The following is a 23,584-nucleotide window of genomic DNA, read 5'->3' on the forward strand; positions in this document are numbered from 1 at the left end:
AGAAACAGCAAAATACCAGTCTGGAGGCACATCACCTAGGCACAGAATAGCTCCCTCAAGCACAGGGGGACCCGGGTGCAGGTACTCAGGAGGTGTCACCAGGGGCAGGTTTACACGAGGTTGTGTGGTTGCAACTACACAAGAGGGGACACCGGGTGCATCCCTCATGTGTGGTCACGGAGTGCAAGCACACACGAGGTGTCTCGGCATGCAAAGCAAGGCACGTTTCCTGGTAATAGGAACAGCAGGACTGGGGCATCTTAAGTTAAAAACAAATAATAAATAATCCAGTAATGCAAGGCATTCATTTTATTTAACAGAAGTGCCAGGGCACTCGTCAAGTGCCTTTGACAGTACCCGTGGGTGAGCACGCAGGTCCCTTGGAGGACGTGATGGGGTTTGGCCGTCTGGGGCGGGGCCTGCACAGACTTAAAACTGGAGGTCAGTCCAGGCTTCCCACTTGACCCAACTGGGTGATCACAGGCACTTTTGCATTTCAACTCGCTTCCTTGTGTTCTTCACACGTGGGAGTGCTCTCATGCGAGTCGATTTAGCAGACTGCAAGGTCGCTCTAGACCTCATGAAGGATACAGATGCAATTAGGTCTCAGTTCACTGGTAGGATGTTCACTTATACTGAGGTCCACAACACTACAGAAATGACATACAGCGGATGATGCAAATGCCCATAGTTACCACGTTTTCAGATTGGGACAGGTTACTGGGTATGCCTTGCCAGGACAGTGACACACACTTTACAAGAACTGGAGCCTTAGTAAAGGTATGATGGAATCGCAAACTGGTAAGTGGGACTCTCCTCTCCAACATGCTGCGGGGGCATTATGTTGGCAGAGCCGTGACTGGCAGACAAGGGCATCAAGGGGCGGTATTAAGCAACAGGGTCAGTTGCAGGGTGAACTGCGTAGGTTGTCACTCAGCGAAAGGGTGCGGTGGTGCCACACTGGGCACAATTCATATCATTCCCAAACAAGGTCAGGAGTGCACACTCGTGCACAACAGCACATGCGGTAGTATTAGCAGTTGCCCTTGGTAGAAACTCATTTGGGGGCCCCTGTTTGGATCAGCTCTGAATTTGAGACAGTCCAGCTCTTTCTTGCCCACTTTGGGAAAAGTACTACAGTGCACGGGCAAACTCTTCCAATTTCTAAATGTGTTTCTATACACTATTCGGGGAGGGTGATGTGTTTGCAATAGGGTAACACAGCAACAGCTCACTAATAGTAATGAAAATAATAGGTGAGTCTGCCAACTAAAAGAAACCTTTTAGTGATGTCGTAAAGGGGAACACATGGCCCAAGCGGCGCATGGTGAAGCTTTGCAAGGGGGCATACTGGGCTCGGAAATCTGAATGCTGTGGGTCGGAAGTGCGATCATTGGTGTTAGTTTCGCTCTCACAGGTTGAGAATAATAATACGAGACTTGTACTTGGTTGGTGCCAATTTGATAAGGGACTGTCTTCTCCGCAAGCACATGTGCCACCTGTCCAGAATTGTTGCATTTTCAGTATACTACTACACCAAAGCCATATTAGGGCTGTTCGCCTGGTTGGTGTCCTGTGCTAGAGAAGGGCAGATACGGGCCTCCCGTCCCCGTGAGGGAAGGGCAGTGCTCTCTCTAGGTGCAGCTGCTAATGGGGGGGGGCCTTTGGGGTGCATCTAGATGATGGCACCATGGGTCAGCGAGTGGCGTGCTCAGTACGAGGCGAAACCGGCACAAGCCGGTTCCCCCCCTCAGCGCAAGGTGTGTACATCACGCAAGGCTTGTAGTTTGCAGGCGCCCATCTCCAGTACTTACGGTGCCAGGCTGTCAGACTGACTGTGGTTGTTGGTCAAATAGGAGTAATTACTGATATCTGTATGTCTCCCTCATCCCCAGGGTTTGATTGCTAGCAAGAAAGTGTAATTCATAGTCTTTTATATGTCACTCATAGTGCACTGGAATGATGGAAATGTCACATATAGCAGTTGAAACCTTGGCAGCCGTGGATGGGGCCGGCTAGCTCTTGGTTGGCTATGCAAGAAAGCTATAATTGTGGCTTATCTATCTTGTGCAACTAGGAAGCATTGTCAAAGCCAACAGATGGGCTTGTTGTAGGGTATTGCTCCTTTTGTAGTAATATAGGGAGGCAATGACCTAGCGGCTAAATACCAGGCAATATGCAGCACATTGCCTGAGCGAGCTGAGTAGCCCTGCAGATTAGTTGGGCCTGCACGAGCCACACATAAAGCTCCTACATTCTGGCCCAGGCTGAGACATTTACATAAGTTGTTTCACAACATCGCCAGTTTCTATACTCAGGCCCGTTGGTACTATGGTGATGCATCATCAATTTGCACAGATTTTGGGCCTGCATTAGCCACACATACCTCCTCCAGTCTACCCCCACTAAGAACATTCAGCTCTGGGCAAAGTTCACCCGAGATGCCAGACAATATTGCCATATGGGGGCCTTCGTGGTTTTAGGCAAGTAACCAGAGGCACCGAAGCCAGTAGCACTAGCTTACAGGTTTATGTATTTGGTGGATACATCTGGACAATGGCCACCAGCTCATCTGTGCATCATTCTCCCTCAAGAGAGCAGGCATTATTTGAAGCCCCCATCCATCGAAGGCACATATTTAATTTTATGACACTTCTTGATCTGATAAAGTAGAACGGCTAGGGAGCAGAGTAGTCGGACAGCGTTTGTGGCTTGAAACACAAATCATGGCAGGGCACACATGGGGGGATGCACAATAGACATACAGTCACACAAACCAGAGGGACATCATTCAGTTGTTCGACACATTTCAACAACAGAATTGCCTGCGCAAAGGTCTGGTCGATGCAGCAGAGTAGGTGCACTCTGTATACAAGGGCATGCTACCAGTTGCTCAGGGGAGACAAAACACCCGCCCTATGGCCGGGGAGCCAGGCATTTGCAGAAGATGCCATTTAACTAGTGGGTTGCGGTGCACAAAGCTGGGGGGATCATGGGGTCATAGCATAATTTGGCTACAAAGATTGAGGAATGATTGTTTTGGCATTCCCACTGCTCGGGAAAGGGCAGGTAGTCGTACATGTTGTTCCTCCCTCCTATACGTCAGGTACACGAGGACACCAGTGCTTAATGTCGCCTATCCCATGGCAGGATAGTCACCAAGGGGTGGACAGGCCATTGGTATGCCCTGCCAGGACAGGGATAGCCACTCACACTATCTGGAGCATCTAGGGAGGATATATGTTGGAAACACAGACTGGGGTGCGCTGGGCCCATAACCCCTCACCAAAGTTGCGAGGGGCATCATGCTGTCAGGTGTCTTAGAGGGATGGGCAAGGGCATTAAAGGGCATTAGCTCGTGACTAGGCATTTGCAGGGATGCAGAAGGGTCCCAGTGGATACACCAAAGGGACTGCAGCGAAGCAGGTGACACAGAACCTGGTAGTCTGACACCACTACTGGTGAAGTATCAACGGTTCAGGGAGAGGTATATAGTCCTCCCCTGCCCCCCTGGCGGCCTCTTTGTCCCCTCGCCGACTCCCTCCCATCCGCTTACACGGCGATCAGGGTGAGGGGAGGAAGGATGTTCTAATCTTTTTATTTGTGTTGCAGGCGGAGTTACATGGCGATCCAGAGGCGGAAAGGTACTCAGGGGAATCCTCTTCAGGAGCACAAAGGGTGCTGAGGCCGAATATCCCCAGGAAGTCTGTGCGGTGGACCCTGGGATGCGACGGCGGCCCATCTGTCCTACGGGCGGTTGGAAACCTGGCTCCAAATTACATTTGGGGTCAAGACATTCAGACTCCTCTATCAGTTGGCTTCGGGGAATTAATTTATTATTAAAAAAATGTATCCAGCTTAATTCATCTATATTGGCACTTGTATTTCTAAAATTTCCATTTTCTAAATTATTAATTATGCTCCAAAACATTCTCGGATCCTTAGATTTACATGCGTAATGGAGTTTAGCCCAGGTCTCTTCATAATACAAATGTTTAGCCCTCCAAATTTCGTTCTTGTAACCCCTCTTTAATTTTCAGATTTTGAGCGATGTTAAAAAGTAGAATGAACCCTTTGCTTTTCTGTACACTGATCTTATTGATTTGTTAAGAGACCGTTTCAGATATAATAAGCGATGGGAAAACCAACCTGGGTTCCTAGGATTCAAAATTCCACCCCCAAATGGTCCCCTATTGGGGAATTTATTCAATAGAGATTCACATATGGTAGGCCAAAGGGCAATCATCGAGGTTCCGTCAGAGTATTCGACCCGCGCATCAAGGATTAGAAGAGTGAGAAAGTCAATAATATCTTTCTCTGTTTTCTCATTTCATATTAACCTTTTTAAATTTAAATGCGGAGAGGTTTTTCGCTTATTTTTCTGCTCAAAATATTCTGATGACCCTGCAGTGTCAATGCCAATCTCTCCTGCTCTACAAATACAGCAGCCCCACACTGCCCTAAAATCTACGGGTTTCCATAGGTTTTTATATAAAACTCTCGTTCAGACCTCGCAGAGCACTGTGGAGCACACACAGTAAATCAAAGTATCAAAGACACACTTGGCTATTGTCACAATAACTGAAAGAGTAGCAGAGATGTATTTAGGTTTCCAGGGAATGCACAGAAAAAAAAAAATACAAAGTACTGCATGCTGAGACCATTATTTACAGTACCACCTAAATATAAAAAAAAAACTATTTTAAACAAAGAACGAGCAAAAACCAGCTTCAATGTTATGCATCCTGACACCCGGTTAAACATTAACTGTCAAGCATATTAGTCAATCTGAGAAAAACTGAAAGTCTGTGCATTTTCCTTTTCCGTCTCTTACCATATTTAGGCCAAGGCACCCAAGGGAGGGCTATTTCCTGCAGTAAAATACCCATTTCTCCTTTTGAAAGTTAAAATATCTTTCAGTGATTTGTCGCAACACATTCACAGCCCCATTAACAAATGGGCAGAAGCACAACCTTTACCGTGTGAGAATGGCAGAATGTGCACCTGCGTTTGTTGTTGTTCTTCGTCCAGGTGGACATTACATCTGGTTGAACATGAATTTGCCAGACATCATTTCAGGAGATGCCCCAGGGATACCTTAGGCAAGAAACCGCAATATTTTTCCTGGAGTGCGAAAGCAACCAGTGAAAAAGAGAACATTTAGAAGGAACTGGACATTCACACCTCAGTGAAGGTGTGATCAGTCGGTTGATCTGTCAAGAATTCCCTGCCCTCAAGGTTCAGAGATACCATGAGTAAACACCCCCCACCCGAAGCTGTGCATTTATGGTAGCTCAGAGGGGGAAATCCTAGGTACCCCGAGTACAGTGGAAGATACATGTGGTTACAGCCAAATTAGAGCTAGCATACCCACACTGTCTTGCCACTTGATTGCGTTGGTATCTCTAGCAAATGCAGGGTTTCCACCATGTGAAGGCAAAATCCACATCTCCACTCCATCTTTTAATTACGCCTAGGTGCAGGATGCCAGGCTATGCCCTTCACCCCATGGTCAAATTTCTAATACATTCAATGACCTGTGGGTAATGCTTTGAAAACAAAACATCGTAAAAATTGCAAAACATTGTATTAATAAACGACTGATGCAATGTATGTTTCGAATGGTCAAATCCAGACCTATTCATCATCTAAAATGAGGTACCTGAGGGAGTTACCTTGCTCAATTCTGGATGTGCCACTTGCAAATCCTGCATGTGTACATTTAATATGTGTTGTATTTTAAAGGCAGAAGGCTTCCTATGAAGAATAAACTGAACTTGGCTATAACTCAAGGGGGTGAAAATTGCTGAAAAGGGGTGGCGCCTGCACGGTGTTTTAGGGCTGTCTCCATCAAGTCTCTCCTTTTATTTCTTGAGCTTCTCTTGGCAATTCTTTCTTAGAAATGGCAACAAAATATTTTGTTGCGGTGATTACCTTCCATTTGTAGGATGCGTCTTTTGATCTCTCCTGTCTGCACTGTCTGACCGGTGACTCTCTCGGCTTCGGTGCAGCTGGTCCCGTGGAGTGTCCCGCCCTCCGTGCTGCTTTTCCCGGTGGTTATTTTGATATCTTTTTGGTCTCTCATGGTGCAGTTCTTGGTCTTGTGATTTGTTGGAAGGAGGGCCTCTGTCAGTTCGGACACTTCTTTCAGAGTAAACCATCTTGGTCTTCTCACAAAAAAGTATGTGTTCTTCTTGAAGTAATCAGCTCTGCAGGGATTGAGAAATGTACATGTACAGGTTACTACTGACATTGCTAATTTTGAAAGCAAAATACAAGTTACAGCGCAACAGCGTCAAGTTTTAATCAATGCAGGATTTTCATGACTACCAATAGTCAAAGAATCACATTTAAATTCACGCTCTAGATGTATCTCATATGGGCTATCTTTAAAATCAGACATGGGGCACAACCAAGCAATCAAATGTGTACAACAATTCTGTGGATTGTTACAGAATGAGTGGTTATTGTCTGTTACTGGATGGATTTACAACTGAACTCAAATCATTTCCTCTCATGAATGGCTTATGTGAAAACATGTTAATGCAGCTGTGTTCCTCAGATTAACCTAGCCAGCAATGGTGTGGAATGAAAAAGAAACTCCCGATAATTGAGTTACCAGTCTTTTTACCCCATTGTACCACTAAACAGAATTCTGGTAAATAACAGAAGGTATTGCTTTAATCTTGAACATCACCTGTTAATTTCACTAATTTCACAAAGTCTGGTAGTCTTTTGCCATCAGTGGAATTTAGCAGTAATAACCGGCAAAAACAGTTGTGTAAACATGCAGTTGCACTAGGTATTCCCCAAGACTATGGAAAAGGTGAACATACATTGGGAAGTGGCTGCATGTAATGCTAATACTGGACATCTCTTCCAAAACATTTTACTTCTTGATTTACATATTTAACATTGGTGTCTAGATGTTTTAGTGAGTTTGCCTGACTAGCTGAAGATCACTGGAATGGGCCAAAATCCAGATCTAAAACCTTGAATCCCAGTGGCTGTGTTTAACCTATATCATAAGGCACCACACTGAACCTTAGGTGCCCAACCTTTTCCTACTGTAAATAAAGTGCAGCTCTTCTTGAAACGTACAGCTCCAACTAGACTGACGTAAGCCTTGACTGCTCACCGAATCAACTGTTGGAAACCAGGAGAACAACTGGTCAATTTCAAGTACAACTGTATCTAAAGCCCTGGGATGTTATTGGTAAACCTAAGTAGCCATGATGGATTTTGCCCAGAACATGGAGAAAAGGCCTCCAGCAGGGCCCATCCTCAGTAGAACTTTATAGGTAAGAAAGAATTGTATTAAATCTGTCAAGTCCAGAGGACCAACCAATCTAAAGCAGACTTCAGATTTACAGCAAAGCACAGCACATTGAGTTGCCATAATGCAATATTTAAAGAACTGCCACATAGCCAAAAAAGAGATCAGCAGTCATGAGGCTACTGGCATTTTGGCTTCCAGGTAATGTAGGGAAGTCCCTGCACGGTCCTTAATAAGGTAAGACAAACAGATGGTGAATATTTGGCATGCATTTAATCAATCAGTAGATGTGTAGAGTGCTTCTTGTCATCCAGTTGTTGGCAGGGTTCAGTTGATAAACAAAATAGGCAGGTCTTCAGGGACTTTAAGAACTCTGAACGAGATGGGGAGGTCCGGAGATGAAAGGGCAGCTCATTCCATTTCTTTGCTGCTAGGTAGGAGAGGAGGAACCTCCGCATCTACTACTTCAGATGCGGGGGATGAGAGTTTGAGAAAGGGACACCGAGAGGAGGGGTCTGGTGGGCTGATGGACGTTCAGGCGGCGGAACAAGTAGGCGGGCACGCAGTTGTGTAGGGCCTTCTATGCATGGGTCAGGAGCTTGAACTGGCATCTTTCCTGTTCAGGGAGCCAGTGTAGATCCCGGAGCTAGGAGATGATGTGGGTTCCCTCCCTAGAGAGTGTTTCTGTATACAGTCAGCTGGAGAGGAGGGCCTGGGTGATGGTGCATCTATAGCTTTGGGGTAGCCATTTGAATGTCTTATGAAGCATGCAGAGGATGAAGAAGCAAAAGAAGGAGACCAAGTTGACCTGAGTCGTCATAGTTAGCTTGCTGTCCAAAATGAGGCCTAGGTTCCTAAATGTGGTAAGTTGGAGTAGGTCTGTGTTCTGAGGGCCAGCAGGATGTGTCCCATGGGGAGCTTTTGTTCACGAAAATCAGTACCTTTTTCTTGTCAGAGTTGAGCTCCAGACAGTTGTCCTTCATCCTGTTGGCGACATCTGTTATGCAGTTGTTGAAGTTGGTCTTGGTGGTGTCTTCAGAGAGGGAAAGGATGAGTTGTGTGTCATTGGCATGGGATATGATGTTGAGTCTCTGGGTTTTGATGATGCTGGCCAGGGGTGTCTTATAAGTGTTGAAGAGGGTGGGGCTGTGTGGGGCTGAGCGAGGATCCTTGGTGTACTTCACAGATTTCCTTAGGTGGGGGTGAAGAGGGAACGCAGACATTTTGCATTCTACCGATGACAAAAGATCCATCTGAGATTGGCTCCTTGGATGCCTATGTTCTGCAGCCTTGGAATGAGTGAGTGGTGAGAGACTGCATCCAAGACTGCCAGGAGGTCTAGGATGATCAGAGCCGCAGTCTCTCATTGGTCAAGTAGGCCTTGGATGTCATTGATAGCTGCGATGAGGCTGTCTCGGTGCTGTGGTTGCTGCAGAATCCAGATTGGAAGGAGTCAAATGGGAGGTTCCGTTCCGGATGCAAGGAGAGTTGTTGGTTGATAGATTTTTATAATACTTTGGCCGGGAACAGGAGCACATTAAGGTAACAGTGGTTCGGCCACTTAATCGCATTCAAAGCGTAGGAACTTATTTATAAATAAATCAGTCCCTCTGTCCAGATGGAACTCGTCATAAATGAAACAGAAAAGTCCAAACAAAAAAAGGAACTCCTACACTTCTCAATCAGTAGAAGATTTTTAGTGTATTGAATTAAATTGTGTACTATATAAAATTTGATTATAACACATATAAATAAACACACACAGATATGGACTATACATTTGCATGTAGACTAGTGACGTGAAGTGGAACTACAAGAAACGATTTACATATCACACCACAATCTGTACATAACATATACATTTTATAACAAACATTTAAATACAGTGCAAAGTATTTTAGATATAATTATGCCCAGCAAGAAATTCATCCAATGATCTTAGTTGTTCTGGGTGATCATAGACACTCAATATTGTACGTCGACGTTTCGACCCCTGAAAAATATTGCGAATATGTAATCGTCTGTGTGGGGTCTTCCTCAAGACTAGAAATTGAATCTGTGTGTGTCCTATTTAAGAGAAATAACAATAATTTAGAATCCTTAAAAGGTTTGGACTGTAGAATTAATGAGAGACGTTATGTGACTGCTCACCTGCTCACCTTCTGATAGGTTCCAATTGGATACCAAGGGGCAGCACGGCAACTTGTAAAGTTTAGATGGTTAACCTGCCAAAAATACATTAAATTAGGCCGGTAACCTCATGCGTCCCAAAAGGGACAAATTCAATTATATTGTGCCCTTACAGGGACTGTACCTGATTCAAGCGTGGTTCATCTTGCTATTAGACAGAATTGATCTGTGGCACATCGTGCCTTCCATTCTAAAAAGGGGACGATGGTTTGTATTAGTCATAGCATCTGTAACCATCTAATTATGACACAATCGATGCCATTACATTTAATGAAAACTTGTGAAAGTAAAGTGCGTGTTACTGACCTCCGGCGTCTGGCGCTCGGGGTTTCCAATAATAAATCACTCTTTTCTCAGTAAATTACTCGTAGGGGCCTTCCGCCTCCAGGGAATATTTTTTACTAATCCCAAGGCTAATTAATCGCCTTTAATTCTCCTAAAAAGAAAGGTAAATAAGCAGGCCTGCATGAGTATATGGAGTTAACATTTGACCTCCTATTAGCAAAGTGGAGCATAAAATCTCCGTAACTGGAGCAGGCAGATCGGTCAGTAGTTGCTGAGTTTGCAGAGGTCTGTTGATGGTTTCTTTAATCGGGCGTTGACTTCTGCATGTTTCCAGTACTCGGGAAAGCCAGCCATGGTAATTGAGGTGTTGAACAAGGTGGTGAGTATGTGGCTGATTCTGGATTCACCCAGGCTGAAGATGTGATGAGGGCATGGGTCAGTTGGCTCCTGAGTAGACCGAATTAATGATGGAGCGGTGTCCTGAGGGGGAAAGCTGGCTCTATTCAGTTAGTTGGGTGTCTGTGGTGGTAGCAGGATCATTGTGTTGCTTGAAGAAGTCGGTGGCCTTGGGCTGGGGTTTGAAACTCCTTTAGATGTTGGTGATCTTGATTTTGGAGAAGTATGCAAGGTTGTCGCAAAGTTTCTGTGAGGGGGTAATGTTTGTTGCAGCGGAGGGGTTGGAGAATTCTTTGACGATGATTAAGAGTTCTTTAATGTTACTGGAGCTTGATTCGGTGCATAAGGCTAAGGCCTTTTTCTTCGATTCTCTCACCTCTCTGTGGCAGAGGTTGAGGGCTGACTTGAACGCTGTCTTGTCAGTCATGTCCTTGCTAGTTTGCCATTTCCTTTCCAATGGTTTACACGGTCATTTAACAGTTCTGAGGTCTTCAGTGTATCAGGTAGCCTGGTTGGTAGATTTTCTGGGGATGTTGTTGCTGATGTGAGCGATGCTGTCTGCGTAATTGGTAATCCAATTGCTGACATTTCTGATGTTCTGATCTAGGTTGTTGGAGGAGATGGGGTGGGTGGTGTTGAGGGCATTGATCCATGTGTCCTTTGAGACACTGCCCCACCTGCAGTGGGGGGGTGTTGGGAAGAATTCTGTGAGCTGGTGATGTTTGAGTGGACGATGGACTGGCTGGTCCAGGTGAGTTCCGTGGTGTGACTGCACCTGATGCGGTCACTGGAGGAGTAGATGAGGTCTAGTGGGTGGTCGGGGTGGTGTGCGTGGGGTCGTGGACGAGTCTGATGTTGTTCATGCTGTTGAAGAGGTAGGTAGTGTTGACGTCATTGTGGTCAAGATGGAAGTGGAGGTCGCTGAGAAAAAGTTTCATTGTTGGAGTCTATGGCGAGGTTGACATGGAGGTCGACAATGAATTTGAAGAAGGCTGGACGTGGTCATGGAAGATGGTAGGTGAGGGTTCCCCTGATGGTGGCATTGCTGTCTGTTTGGATTCAGAAGTTGAGGTGTTCCATGGCTGGGGTGATATCGTCATTTGTGGTGGTGCATTCAATGGAGTTCCTTGTGTATGATGGCGATCCATCTTCCAGACTTGTTGATGTGGTTGGTGCTCTTGTATCCTTCAGGTATTGCGATAGTGACGTCAGGCACGGAAGTGGGGTTGAGCCAGATCTCAATAAGAAAGAGGACGTTGGGTGTGAGGGTGTAGATGTGGTCCCAAATCTCAGTGATTTGTTTGCATAGTGAGCACATGTTGAGAAGGGTGCATGCATGTTGTTCAGGTGGTGTCTGTGTTGAGTTCAGGGTGGGGCTGGTCAATGGGCTAGGGTGTGTGCTGTGGCAGGTGATGTGGCAGTGGGCAGAGGTGAAAGGTCCTACCGTGGAGCATTGGTTGGCGCAGTGCCAGGGTTTGTTGCAGTGTGGTGTATCTGCGGGATTGGGAGGGCCAGGGGTCATGGCACTGGGTGCGGTTCAGGCACAGATGAGAGCAGACATGCTTGCATTTGGCGCACCTTCCCACTGTGCTTGTGCACTGCGCGGTCACACTGTGGCCTGCCTTAAGTAGGTACAGGGGTGGATGGGGCTTCTGGTGGCTGGAAGAACAGTGAGTGGGGAAAACCCAGGCAGTGGCGGGGTCACTGGAGCAACCAGGAATTAGAGGCCACAGGCAGGGCTGTCTTAACAGCATTATAGGCCCCTTGGCAAAGCTGTGCACTGGGCCCTGCCTACAAAACCACTCACAGGAACAAAAATGTTTAACTGAAAATTAGTGTTAAATTATGGTCTACATGGGGCCTTTATGCTCGTGGAGCCCACGGATAACTGTTCAGCCTGCCCATGCGTTAAGACGGCACTTCCACAGAAAAGTGGCAAGATAGGTGTCCAGGTCCCTACAAGCAATTACAGCAGCCATTTGTAAAAATGAATTTAAGCGAAACATTTTTAAATTCCTATTAAACTGATAGATTGCTCGCTTTGTTATTGATGGTGAAATTCCAAAATAAAATCTAGCACTGCATCAACCCTCTTGCCTGACCCTCATATCCCACACTTCACAAAGACAAGTGCAATGCCACCAACCTCTTATTTAATGAAAAAATTCAGAAGATCAGCCAGCACATACACAGCACGAGCCTGCTGCTCCTGCTACACCCACCCTTTCTCATAGAATTCCACAACGGTCACCCTTCAAAGCCCAAGCTCTTGAGAGCTCACCTACATACTCAACTCCCTCAAAGTCACTTTCGATGAGGATGGCATCTCACCGTAGTCCATCAAATTTCTCTCTGGAAGAAGCTCTTTCGCATCTACTCATAATGGTCACAGCCTTCCTCACTCAAAGCATCTTCCCAAAAGCTACAAAGACTTGTCAGATCCTCCTATTCCTAAACAAACTTATGCTAGACACTTATGACGTCGCCAACTACTGACCCATCACTTACCCACACTTCATTGGCAAGATCATTGAAAAAGCAGTCTGCATTCAATTCCAAGTTCACATCGGTGCTAATCATCTCCTGCATAATGACCAATGTGGCTTCAGCTCATGGTGCAGTACAGAGACTGCTAGGTTCACACACAATAGACAACACCCTTCTGACCACGAATAAAGATGACCTCTGCCTCATGATACTGCAGGACCTTTCAGCTGCCTTTGTTACAGTTGATCATCCCAACCTCATCAACACCCTGAAGTCTTCAATGAAATTTAGTTTGAATGTCCTTCACTGCTTCTCCTCTTACCTTTCCAATCCACACCACTTTATTCATAGGAGTATCTCCAATTCCGAAAAGATCCCCATTACCTGGGGAGGCTCCCAGGGTTCCATACTGCGCCTTATAATTTTCATTAACTACATAGATCCGCTTGGGGCTCTACTTGATGTAACAGCACCAAATGTCACAAATATGCTGACAGCCCAAAACTCGAGCTTGAAAGTCTCCTCTCACCAGACATGCCTCAAACACTGCCAGGCTTGCCACTCTTACCTGAAGCTCATCACCGCAGAATTCCTGTTATTTGCCAAGAACAAGAAGTATATAAAAAAGCAAGGAAGGTCTAGTTCCAGCTTTCTCGTGTAAATTAAGTGAAGCCATTTCTTCCACAAAGCGACTAATTGCTGTTCACCCGCTCGTACTCTTGCATCTGGACAACAGGCAATTTCTGTCTATGCACCAAGCACCAGGAAAAACATCACCGTATCCATCAGGGCTACCCCACCACTGCTCCAATTTAGTATAGAGTTGAAGACACACCTATCGAAAAGAACACTACATCACAATGCAGCAAGAGTACACTTCTGATCCTATAACCAAGCTACCTCTCCAGTCAATGCACAGTTTACCACTGCCATTTAGCTAGTTTCGTGGCATGCAATTACCATATACATATATACAAAATCTTAATTCTGCTCATTTACTGCTAACTTTACAAAGTCATTCTGGAAGAGTGACACATCAACAGATAACAAATAGAAAGAATGGCAGTGGGAGGTGAAAACAGAAGAGGGTGAAGCAATTTTTGTATTGATCATGACAATTGTCCATGAAAATCAGAAATATAGTTGCTCATTATAAGCTACACCCTTCAAAAACACCCCATATCATAGGCAATTCACTATTCCAATCATTTTTCGTATATACACTGTAAAGCTGGAGTCCTGAATTTAAAAAGAAACAGTCCTAAAGTATAAATATGCAGGACCGATTGTTTAGTATAAAATTACCATACAAAGCCCTGCAACGCGTAATTTATACAAGCATTGGCAAAGGTAGAAGGTTTAGCATTAATATGCTAATACCGGCAAAACACAGGCATCTAATGGACAGAGACCGTGTGCGCTATGTTTCTGCACAACCTGCCTTTTAATTTATTAAGACAATGGACAACTTTTAATGTCCCTATTTTGAATGTTATTTCTTGCCGAACCGCAACAGCAATTTAATTAGATAAGCTATTGTGTTAATAAAATCTGCGCCCTCTAGGTTAAATAACGGCACAAGTGCTTCTCTGTAAACTAACATTATCATGATCATAATGTTGACAATAGAAAAGTTTAATTAATTTTCCTAAATGAAGAGAATAAAAGAAAATAACCGTATTTTCTATAGGTCACAAATTCAAATAGGTAATATAGTGCATGTCTTTTTACTAGGTAGGTAAGGTACATTTTTATTTTTTAGTTAATTAAGACCATAACAATATTAAAAGTGCACGCCAGATTCAAAAAATGAAAAACAAAAAAGCTTAATGAACACTTTATCAAACGTTGGCTTCTTGCATGAAACTAATCCAATTATTATACTTCGGCTACAAACTAAACACAAAAATCTAAAAAACAAAAATGACATTCTTGCATTGCTACATTAAAACATGGTCAGGATATCATCTGAAGGTGAATCGAGTGTGCAAAATAAGCAAACAAAATCAAGTACATCGTTCTTCGATAGAAGTACATCTAGGTGATAGTACAGTGTGCAAAATGAGCAAGGTAATGCTCCAACTTCGTTCTTTAAAGTCATAAAATACATAATGCTCGATAGAAGTATCACACAAGCATCATTCTTATGTTTCACAAAAGCAAGCATCTACTATCATGCGAACACTCTAATGAAATGCATTCAGCTGTAAGCTCAGTTTACAATACCGACAGTGGTTCTACTGTAAAAATGTGTACGTTTGTAAGATTTAATAATGCGAGGCTATTTATGATGCTAACAGAATGCTTCCTAGTTAAATACAAAAACACGCAGAAGGTTAATGAGAAGATTGGTGTTTAATTTCATAATAGAAAGTGCATGAAAAATGTTGCTACTTAAAAAAAAAAAAAACAGTTTTGCTTCACTACTGTTCACTTGTAAATACCACTTCTCTTCAGCACCATTTCGAACAACGCGTGTGATTTGTAACTAACCGTAAAACATAGATCACTAATGGAGTATCGGTGTAAAACCATCATGGACAACCTTATGGAAAACATAAAAATAAACTAGCGGCCAAATTCTTTAAAAAAAAAAAAAAAAAAAAAAAACACTCACAAAGTGCACCCGTTTGTGTCCTTCGATTGGTGCAGATTGATGACTTTCATGAACTTGCAACAGTTTACCGACATAGGCCTGAAAACTATACTCTTAGCAAGCTTTTGTAAGTCCATTTGGGCATTACCACAGCCACAGGATTTTTTTGGGCTGATGCAAAAAACTGTTGAAGGATTGCAAATTCACTTTCCCTACGCCCCTTTTTTGCCCACATAGAAATGTTTCACTCCTTGTGGCAACCGTTGCATCTTCCTCATGAAAGTTCATTCGTACAACAGCCGTCATCAGTATCTAGTTTGTATTTATCTTATCTAGAGCATTTGATAGATTCAATCTCACTCCTCCACATACTGCACACTCTCCCTTAATATAGAGAACTTTTCATGCTTGGGGCAATTAACATTGCCTTGTGATTTGTAAAGGGGAGAAGGACTAACACAATAGGCGAGATATCGGTGGATTGCCTCCTATAAACCACTTACACACTTCAGGTATCTGAGGTTCTCAATATTTGTGGTACTACTTTTGAAATTTACATATACCATTAATGTGTTACATACCTCTGGGTTTCATGTACATATAGTAGAAGAAAACCCAGACCCACAGTATGAAAACTGAACTAATGCAAGACATTCAAGTGAGAAATAAAATCCTCTGTTCGCACATTCTAGAGATGATGACCCTTTACCAGTAAAATAGTAAATAAAGTAAAAGCTGGTGTTTCCTATTCAAGGAGGGCCAAGAACAGACTATCCTTATAGCTTTTCCTTCTTCACCCCGAAGTCCTGCAGTTTTAGATTTCTGAGCTCACATATACAAAACACCAAATTATGGTCAGGCTAGTTTCTCCAGCGGGTTTGCAATACGGTTTATATTTAGGTCTCGCCCACTGGACAGCACATTCGCTGCCTGTTGCAAGATGTATTAGCAGCTTACAGTGGGCTTAGAGCCTGTCCACTGCTTGCCAAAGGTTTGGCTTCATTGCCACTCATTTATTTTTATGTGAAGTTTTTTTCATTAGTTTGTGTGGAGTTTACTTCTTTGTGCATTTTTTTTCCTTTTGTTTTAGCCTGCCGCACAGCATTGGGGATTGCTGTATAACTTCGCTAAAACCATTTGCAAAGCCAGTAGGTCCCAAAGACATGACCTATTGGATTTGCCAATGCTTGTTTGACTTAATTACTAAAGAAGTAGAATTGGCTCTTAGAGGAATTGTTAGCGCATTTCGTTGGATTTTGTTCAATGGCCCTTAACTGTAAGAGGGTTAGTTACATAGGCATGGACCCGTAGTCAAAGCTGTATGATTTTACCTGTCGTTGGGAGAAATTGTCAGAGTTCTTCTCAACTGCAGTTTTCAGTATAGATATTTTTTGATAAATATGATCTAGTGATCAATTCAAGTGTCTTTCTAAACTGAATCTCTGCATCATCAGAACTTAGTAAACCCAATCAATGTTTTGCCAGTATTAGCTCTCCACCACCACCACTTCCCTTAAATTGGTGACAGAACTATTGGAACATACATGTATGCAATTGGTTATACATTATTATTTGTATATTATTTTTGCAAAAAAGAAACAAAACTATATTCCTTTCCTACAGCCTTAACAAGGTGTATGGTTGTTGGAGTAATTAAGTAATTAAGTATTATTGGGCAGTGTTCATAGCACTTTTCTTCTTACTTTCTGCCAATAACTGTAGTCTCCATGGAGGTCAGCTACTTTATAGTAGTATTGGGATGTGTTCATAGACCACAAAAAAGAACGCTTTCATTATCAATAGTGTTATTTTATAGAATATAAAAACACGCCAACAGTACTCCTTTGGCACCACAGGAATGCAGAATCACCTGGAGGCCATCCACTCCACAAGGTGTGCGAGGGTGGGAAGGAGGCATGAGCAGGAGGTAACCACATCAACATAGTTAGCAAACACAGCTGTAGACACTGCACCCCCTTCAACATTCTGAAGGGTCGGCTGGACCTCCACCACCATCCACTTCATCTGCTCGGCCCTCAGTACTTGCTCCTGGCACCTCGATGTCACTGCGGAGGCAGGATCATCATATGGTGAACCAGTGTGCAAATACTACCACCTACAGCTTACTGTGTCACACGGTAATTGCTGCTGGTGAGAAAGACATTAACATTCACAGGGAACTTCTCATTATTCACCAGTGTCCTTGCCAACATCCCTAGTTTTATTTTTCTCACTATTTTCTTGTCTTCCTCTATCCTGTCCATCTGGTTATAGCTTTGTTTGCCACACTGACTTGTTAGGAAAAAAAAAAGACAAAACTTTGACAAATAAGAAGAAAGCCGAAAAAAAGGTTCTTATAAGATATTTCAAATAATAAAGAGCTTGTGTTAATATTAACCATATTTTTCAGGTCACAGAAATATATTTTGGGATTTAATAGAATGATCAAAGGCAAGTGTAAAGTAGGTCAAATATATTATTTTCAGTTGAGTGGTGGGGCTTACACTACAGTGTAGTGTTGTACAGTGAAGTGTTATTAAGTTAAGTCTAGTTATGTGTGGGTCATCGAATGAAATGGTGTTCCGTTCAGTATGTTTGGGAATACTGGTATTAAGTCTAATATAGTGAGTACAATGTTGGAGAGTGGAGTGACATACACTGGAGTGTCGAGTAATATAATGGTGCGTCTCACAGTGGAAGGGCATACACTGGAGTGGCGTGGAGTGGAATTTTGTACAGTACAGTGGAATGCGGTAGAGTGGAGTGACAGGTCATACACTTCATTGCTGTGTCACCTAGTCGAGTGGATTGGCATGTCGTACACCCTCAAACTACAGTATAGCACCATACAGTAGAGGGGCTATTTGACCTGGCATCCTTGGTGTCTTCCACCCACTCCTTTTGCTGACTTTGTTCTTGTTGGCTTTGGGAATCTGCACAGGTCACCACCGCTAACAAGTGCTAAAGTACTTGTGCTCTCTCCTTAAAGTGTAGTAGAATTGGCTTAAATCCAACTGGCATATTAAATTTACTTTTAAGTCACTTGTTAAGTGACACTACCTATGCCCAGGGGTGTTTGTGCCACCCACTTAAGCAGCACTTTAAGCAAGCCTCAGGTCTGCCATTGCAGCCTGTGTGTGTAGTTTTAAGATCCCAGTTCAACCTGGTAAAACAAACATTTTCAAATAGGGGAGCGGGATGCACACCAAAATTCATAATTTAGTTTAATCACAATTATTCTTTGAATGCGTGCAAACTGGTATTGTGCCATGCCCAATAGACACTATGAATAACAACAACTTAGAAGTGGGGCGTCATTACACCCTAACCAATTGCACTGCTGAAATACGCCACTTTGGCGAGAATATTCCGTCATGGTCATCCTTGTATTCCTCATATTTCATCCTGTATATTCATCACGAATTTAATCAGCTGTCCAGCGACCACTTTCTAAATCCACACACCGGATGTGAAATGCCATTTTCATATTTTCTAATGTTCCCACTGTGTCCGTCCGGACCTCTTGAAAGAACACGGCTGAAGCAAAAGTTCATCTCTGACAGCATTTTATTCAATAAAAACCCAATGCATTTCGGGCCAAACGCCCTTCGTCAGGGGTCACTATAAAAAATGAAAACAATCACCAATTAATATATTAGCTGTAGTTTGCCTGTGCATACTTAATTAACAAAACAGATTACCTTGTTGCTTTTTTTTTTATATATCTCAAGCATTTTACATGTAATCAGTCCCTCTTTTCTGCAAAGCCTCTGTTACCCCACTGTGCGCATAACGTGCTAATGACCACATCACTCCACTTTCCGTTTCTCCTTTATATAAGCGCATTTGTTTCTGTCACTTTTCAAGTGCTCTTTAACTCCTCACGATAGATTTGCATGTTATTGAACCTTCGTTAGTTTTCTACACTGCAACTCGTTGCTTTACCCTTCATTATCCATACCTGCAGTCAATCAAACAAGTTTATATCCATGGATATAAACTTGTTTAATTTAATATACATGCTGAGAAACTAGATTGTTTTTTGCACTAAAGAAGTGAATTATGGGAATGTGAGTCCATCATTGCAAAGTAGTGAGTGTAATGAATAGCTGCACTGGGATGGCGGGAGAATTTAATTAACAAGCCAATCAGGAGGCCAGAGCGATAGGTTAAAGGTGAGAGGAATGGTGAAGTGAATAACGGCTCGCTGATACATACAGATGAACACCGATGGTTTTAACGATTGACTGCAGGTATGGAAAGAGCTGGCAGGGAGATTAAAGTTGAGGAAAGTTAAGTGCATGAAACAATCACGAGTAAGCGCTAAGGTTAAAGCATAAGTTGTCTTAAGAAGCGGTAGAAATAAATGGGCGTAAATTAATGAGAAATGAAGGGTAAAGCAACGAGTTGCAGTGTAGAAAACTAACGAAGGTTCAATAACATGCAAATCTATCGTGAGGAGTTAAAGAGCACTTGAAAAGTGACAGAAACAAATGCGCTTATATAAAGGAGAAACGGAAAGTGGAGTGATGTGGTCATTAGCACGTTATGCGCACAGTGGGGTAACAGAGGCTTTGCAGAAAAGAGGGACTGATCACATGTAAAATGCTTGAGATATAAAAAAAAGCAACAAGGTAATCTGTTTTGTTAATTAAGTATGCACAGGCAAACTACAGCTAATATATTAATTGGCGATTGTTTTCATTGTTTATAGTGACCCCTGACGAAGGGCGTTTGGCCCGAAATGCATTGGGGTTTTTTTTAATAAAATTCTGTCAGAGATGAACTTTTGCTTCAGCCGTGTTCTTTCAAGAGGTCCGGACGGACACAGTGGGAACATTAGAAAATATGAAAATGGCATTTCACATCCTGTGTGTGGATTTAGAAAGTGGTCGCTGGACAGCTGATTAAATTCGTGATGAATATACAGGATGAAATATGAGGAATACAAGGATGACCATGACGGAATATTATCGCCAAAGTGGCGTATTTCAGCAGTGCAATTGGTTAGGGTGCAATGACGCCCCACTTCTAAGTTGTTAAAACAAACATTTTGCCAGGCCTAAACTTTTCTTTACCATATATATAGGTCCTCCTTTGGGCAATCCTGGACGACAGCACAGAGGGCCAGGTGCAGAGTATTTAAAAAAGTTGGACATATACTTTTTAGTTTTACATGTCCTGGTACTAAAAATCTCTTAAATTAGTTCTTCACCACTACAAGGTCTGCATCTCCCATAGAATACACCGGAGTTAACATTTTACTTTTAATAAGTAATAAGGTGAGCAGATAACCAGTTCATGTTTAGGGTTTTTAGAATTGTAGTGAAAAATACTCTCATTGTGAAGTCAGATTTTAAATAAAAAATTTAAAATGTCACTTTTAGAATGTTGGCATTTTCCCGCCTTAGTCATTTAGTTCCTGCAGCCCATCTCTGGGTCAAATGACTGGGTGAAGCTGACAGTTGGGCTCTGTGTATTCCTCCTAGACAGCCACACACAATAGAGAGCTTAGATGTGCCTGGATGGGCCATCACTGGCAGGATTGTAGAGCGGAGCTTGTTACGGCCCTACAGACTGTGTCCTGCCTCTTCAGTACACTTCTGGACCTGTGGATAGTCTGCCAAGAAGGAGAACTGTTGTGCTGCTGAAAGGACTGCCACTCTGCTGGACTGCTGCTCTGAATGACTTCTGCCCTGCTGTGCTGACCTTCTGCCCTCTTGCCTGGGTGAGAAGTTCTGGACCTGCATCAGTTGAACCCTGGACCCCAGAGTGACTCCAAGGGCAAGTTGGCTGGTCTCCTGACTGGAGTCTTAGGGACAGAAGGCTCCAACAACCTTGAACTCAGCTCATGGCCATCTGTGAGTGCTAGTCTGCCAAGAGGTGCCACCCCAGTCCAGGACCCTTGGAAGTGGGCCTTAAGGTGCTCTGCGAGCCCATCCGTGGATCCAGCAGAACCAACACACCTCCTCTATTGTGAGATGCCCAGAGACCAGAACCATTACATTTCCTCTGCTATGCAAGGATTCACTCAGCGCAAGGACTGGGTGACTTCATAGCCTGCATCAGAACTGCCGCTGAGTGAAGTTTCACAGATGCAGGCCCTCACATAAAAAAATCTCTTTAATGGCAGCCTGAACAATGATGCAGTTTCTTGCAATGCAGCTCTTCAAAACCGATGCATCACTTTGACTGCGCGATGTATCCTCGATGTCAGACTGCATATCACAAGCCCTTGGCGATGGGATCCGAGATGATGAAGTAGGACCTCTCATCGGAGCGCCTCAGAACCAGACTTGGGGTACTCTTATTTAGTAAGTCTACCTGGGTCTCTGTAGCCGGCCCGGGCTCCATCACGGTCAGACTGAACTTGTGGTCTTACTCCCGCCCAGCGTGACCAGATATCCAGAGTTGGGGCTTTTAGGCACTCATTTTACTGAAATAGTTAAAATTCCATATCTCCCGTTCTACTAATTGAATTTTTGTTATGGTCTTGTTATATTTATTATAATTAACTCTATTTTACTAAATTGGTGTGGGATTTCTCGTGTTGTGTTTACACTTTATTACTTGAAGTGCTACATAAATACTTAATACGTTGCTCGAAGTTAAGCCTGACTACTTTGTGCCAAGCTACCAGAGGGTTGAGCACCGGTTAATTTGGGGCTTGCGTATGCCTCTTCTGACAAGGAGTGTGTTCTAGTTACTTCAGATAACTACAACTGGTGAATTTCAGTTGTTTTCAGAGTTTAAAACATTACGTTGTTCCTGAACGTTTCACCCAACTATAATGGTACTATAACCTTTGTTTTTTCAGTGAATGTCTAGGTTTTTTTTAACGTAAAGTAATATTTAATTACCATACTTAGAAATATATTATACATAAATATATATATTTACACACACGCAATTAATTTGGGAGAGCTTGGCAGTTCCATTTTGCTATCAAGCCACCCCTCTCTCTTTCCTGTGCTTTCCCCTTTTTTTTTTATTTGGATTTCAAAGATTGCCGTTTGCCAACATTGGAATGGTAAATTACATTTTTTTTTTTTTAAACTAAAATGACAACTGTTTCATGCTGCCTCCCAATTCATGAGGTGTGATCCAGGCCTGCTTAGATGTCAAAGTGCAGCTCTGTGTTTTATTTTGCCAATATTGTTCTGCATCAGCAAACAATTTTTTTTTTTTACCAGTGCAAAACCGCATTAGCAAAAAGTGCCGACAAAGTCAACAGTTTGGATAATTACATTACAAAGGCACAAGCTATTGGATTTGCCAATGCCTTTTAAACAGTTTCAATTCCATCTGGGGTTTTGCGTAGAGGCGTACCCCATCCTGAATTCACGCGGAGAAGCCCTGTGGGAGTTGCTCAAGCAGTGCTCAATAACCTAGGAAAGGGTCAACTTGACACTAGGTCAAGTTTCATTTAGAGATCTGGATATGAATGTCATCTAGTGAGACCTCCCATCAAAGGATCATGGGGCGTGATATAGTCAGAGGTTTCGTTGTTATTACTCCTCTGGGTCGTGAGGTCACTCTCGTCACTGATTTTCTGCATAACATTGTTAACAAATTATTCTTGCCTTTAATTGCAACAAGCCCACAAGCTTGCCAAGTCCTTGAATAGAGTGTGAGTGGTGTAAACAGTGGCATAGTTAGTCAATTTGTGTAATTTCTTGGCATTCAATACAATTTTTATTTGTGTTCAGATATAATTACTTTATGTCCCTTACTAAGTTTCTTTACTGTCATAACTGTATCTCCCGAGAGCTATATACTCCAGTCTTTTAGGCTTTGTGACATGAATTTTCACAATCGCATTTTTCAAATACCACACTACCATACTTATGGTCATCAATGAAAATAAAACGTGTAAGAATTCACTTGTATGTTACTGAAGTAAAAGATTGTCATTTATCAGTATGTGAACAAAGTGGCAGCCAGACGTGCAATCTGTAATCACGGGTGATCAATTTATTAACCTCAGATGAAAGTTGGCCTTCAAGAGGAGTAATTCTGTGACCTGCCAATATGGCACAATCTCTCTAGAGTCATTTTCTCGCCTTACAATATTTTACATTTGGAAAATTAGACATGATAACCACGAGCCAAAGAGATCATTTCCACCACCAGTTTGTCGGTGAAAAACATGCAGGTTGCATGAACAGTAACAAATTATTACTTTGTATTTGTTGCTTAAATTCAAACCTCGACATGTTTAATTGTTGTAAGCAGCAGGTCACCTTTCCCAATTTAATAGCCCTAAAAATATAGGCATTGGAAGAATGAAAGACTGAGTTAGCCCGGTTAAGATCTGAACTTACAACTTGCAGATCAGACTAGTGCTATGAAAT

The 23,584-nt window shown here is 43.0% G+C and overlaps 1 protein-coding gene across 2 annotated transcripts in view; it reads right to left on the bottom strand.

The window, feature by feature from the left end:
• Positions 1-23,584, bottom strand: part of LOC146822742 (MARVEL domain-containing protein 3-like) — a 176,123-nt gene that overhangs the window by 101,914 nt on the left and 50,625 nt on the right. For both annotated transcript variants that reach the window (XM_085606928.1, XM_085606929.1), the window contains exon 2: positions 5,935-6,209. In XM_085606928.1, the coding sequence (XP_085463054.1) occupies positions 5,935-6,161 (227 nt within the window). In that variant the 5' untranslated portion in view covers positions 6,162-6,209. The remainder of the gene's footprint in view (positions 1-5,934; positions 6,210-23,584) is intronic.

The sequence above is a fragment of the Triturus cristatus genome, chromosome 5_2, assembly GCF_964204655.1.
Source record: "Triturus cristatus chromosome 5_2, aTriCri1.1, whole genome shotgun sequence".
Lineage (NCBI taxonomy): Eukaryota > Metazoa > Chordata > Amphibia > Caudata > Salamandridae > Triturus > Triturus cristatus.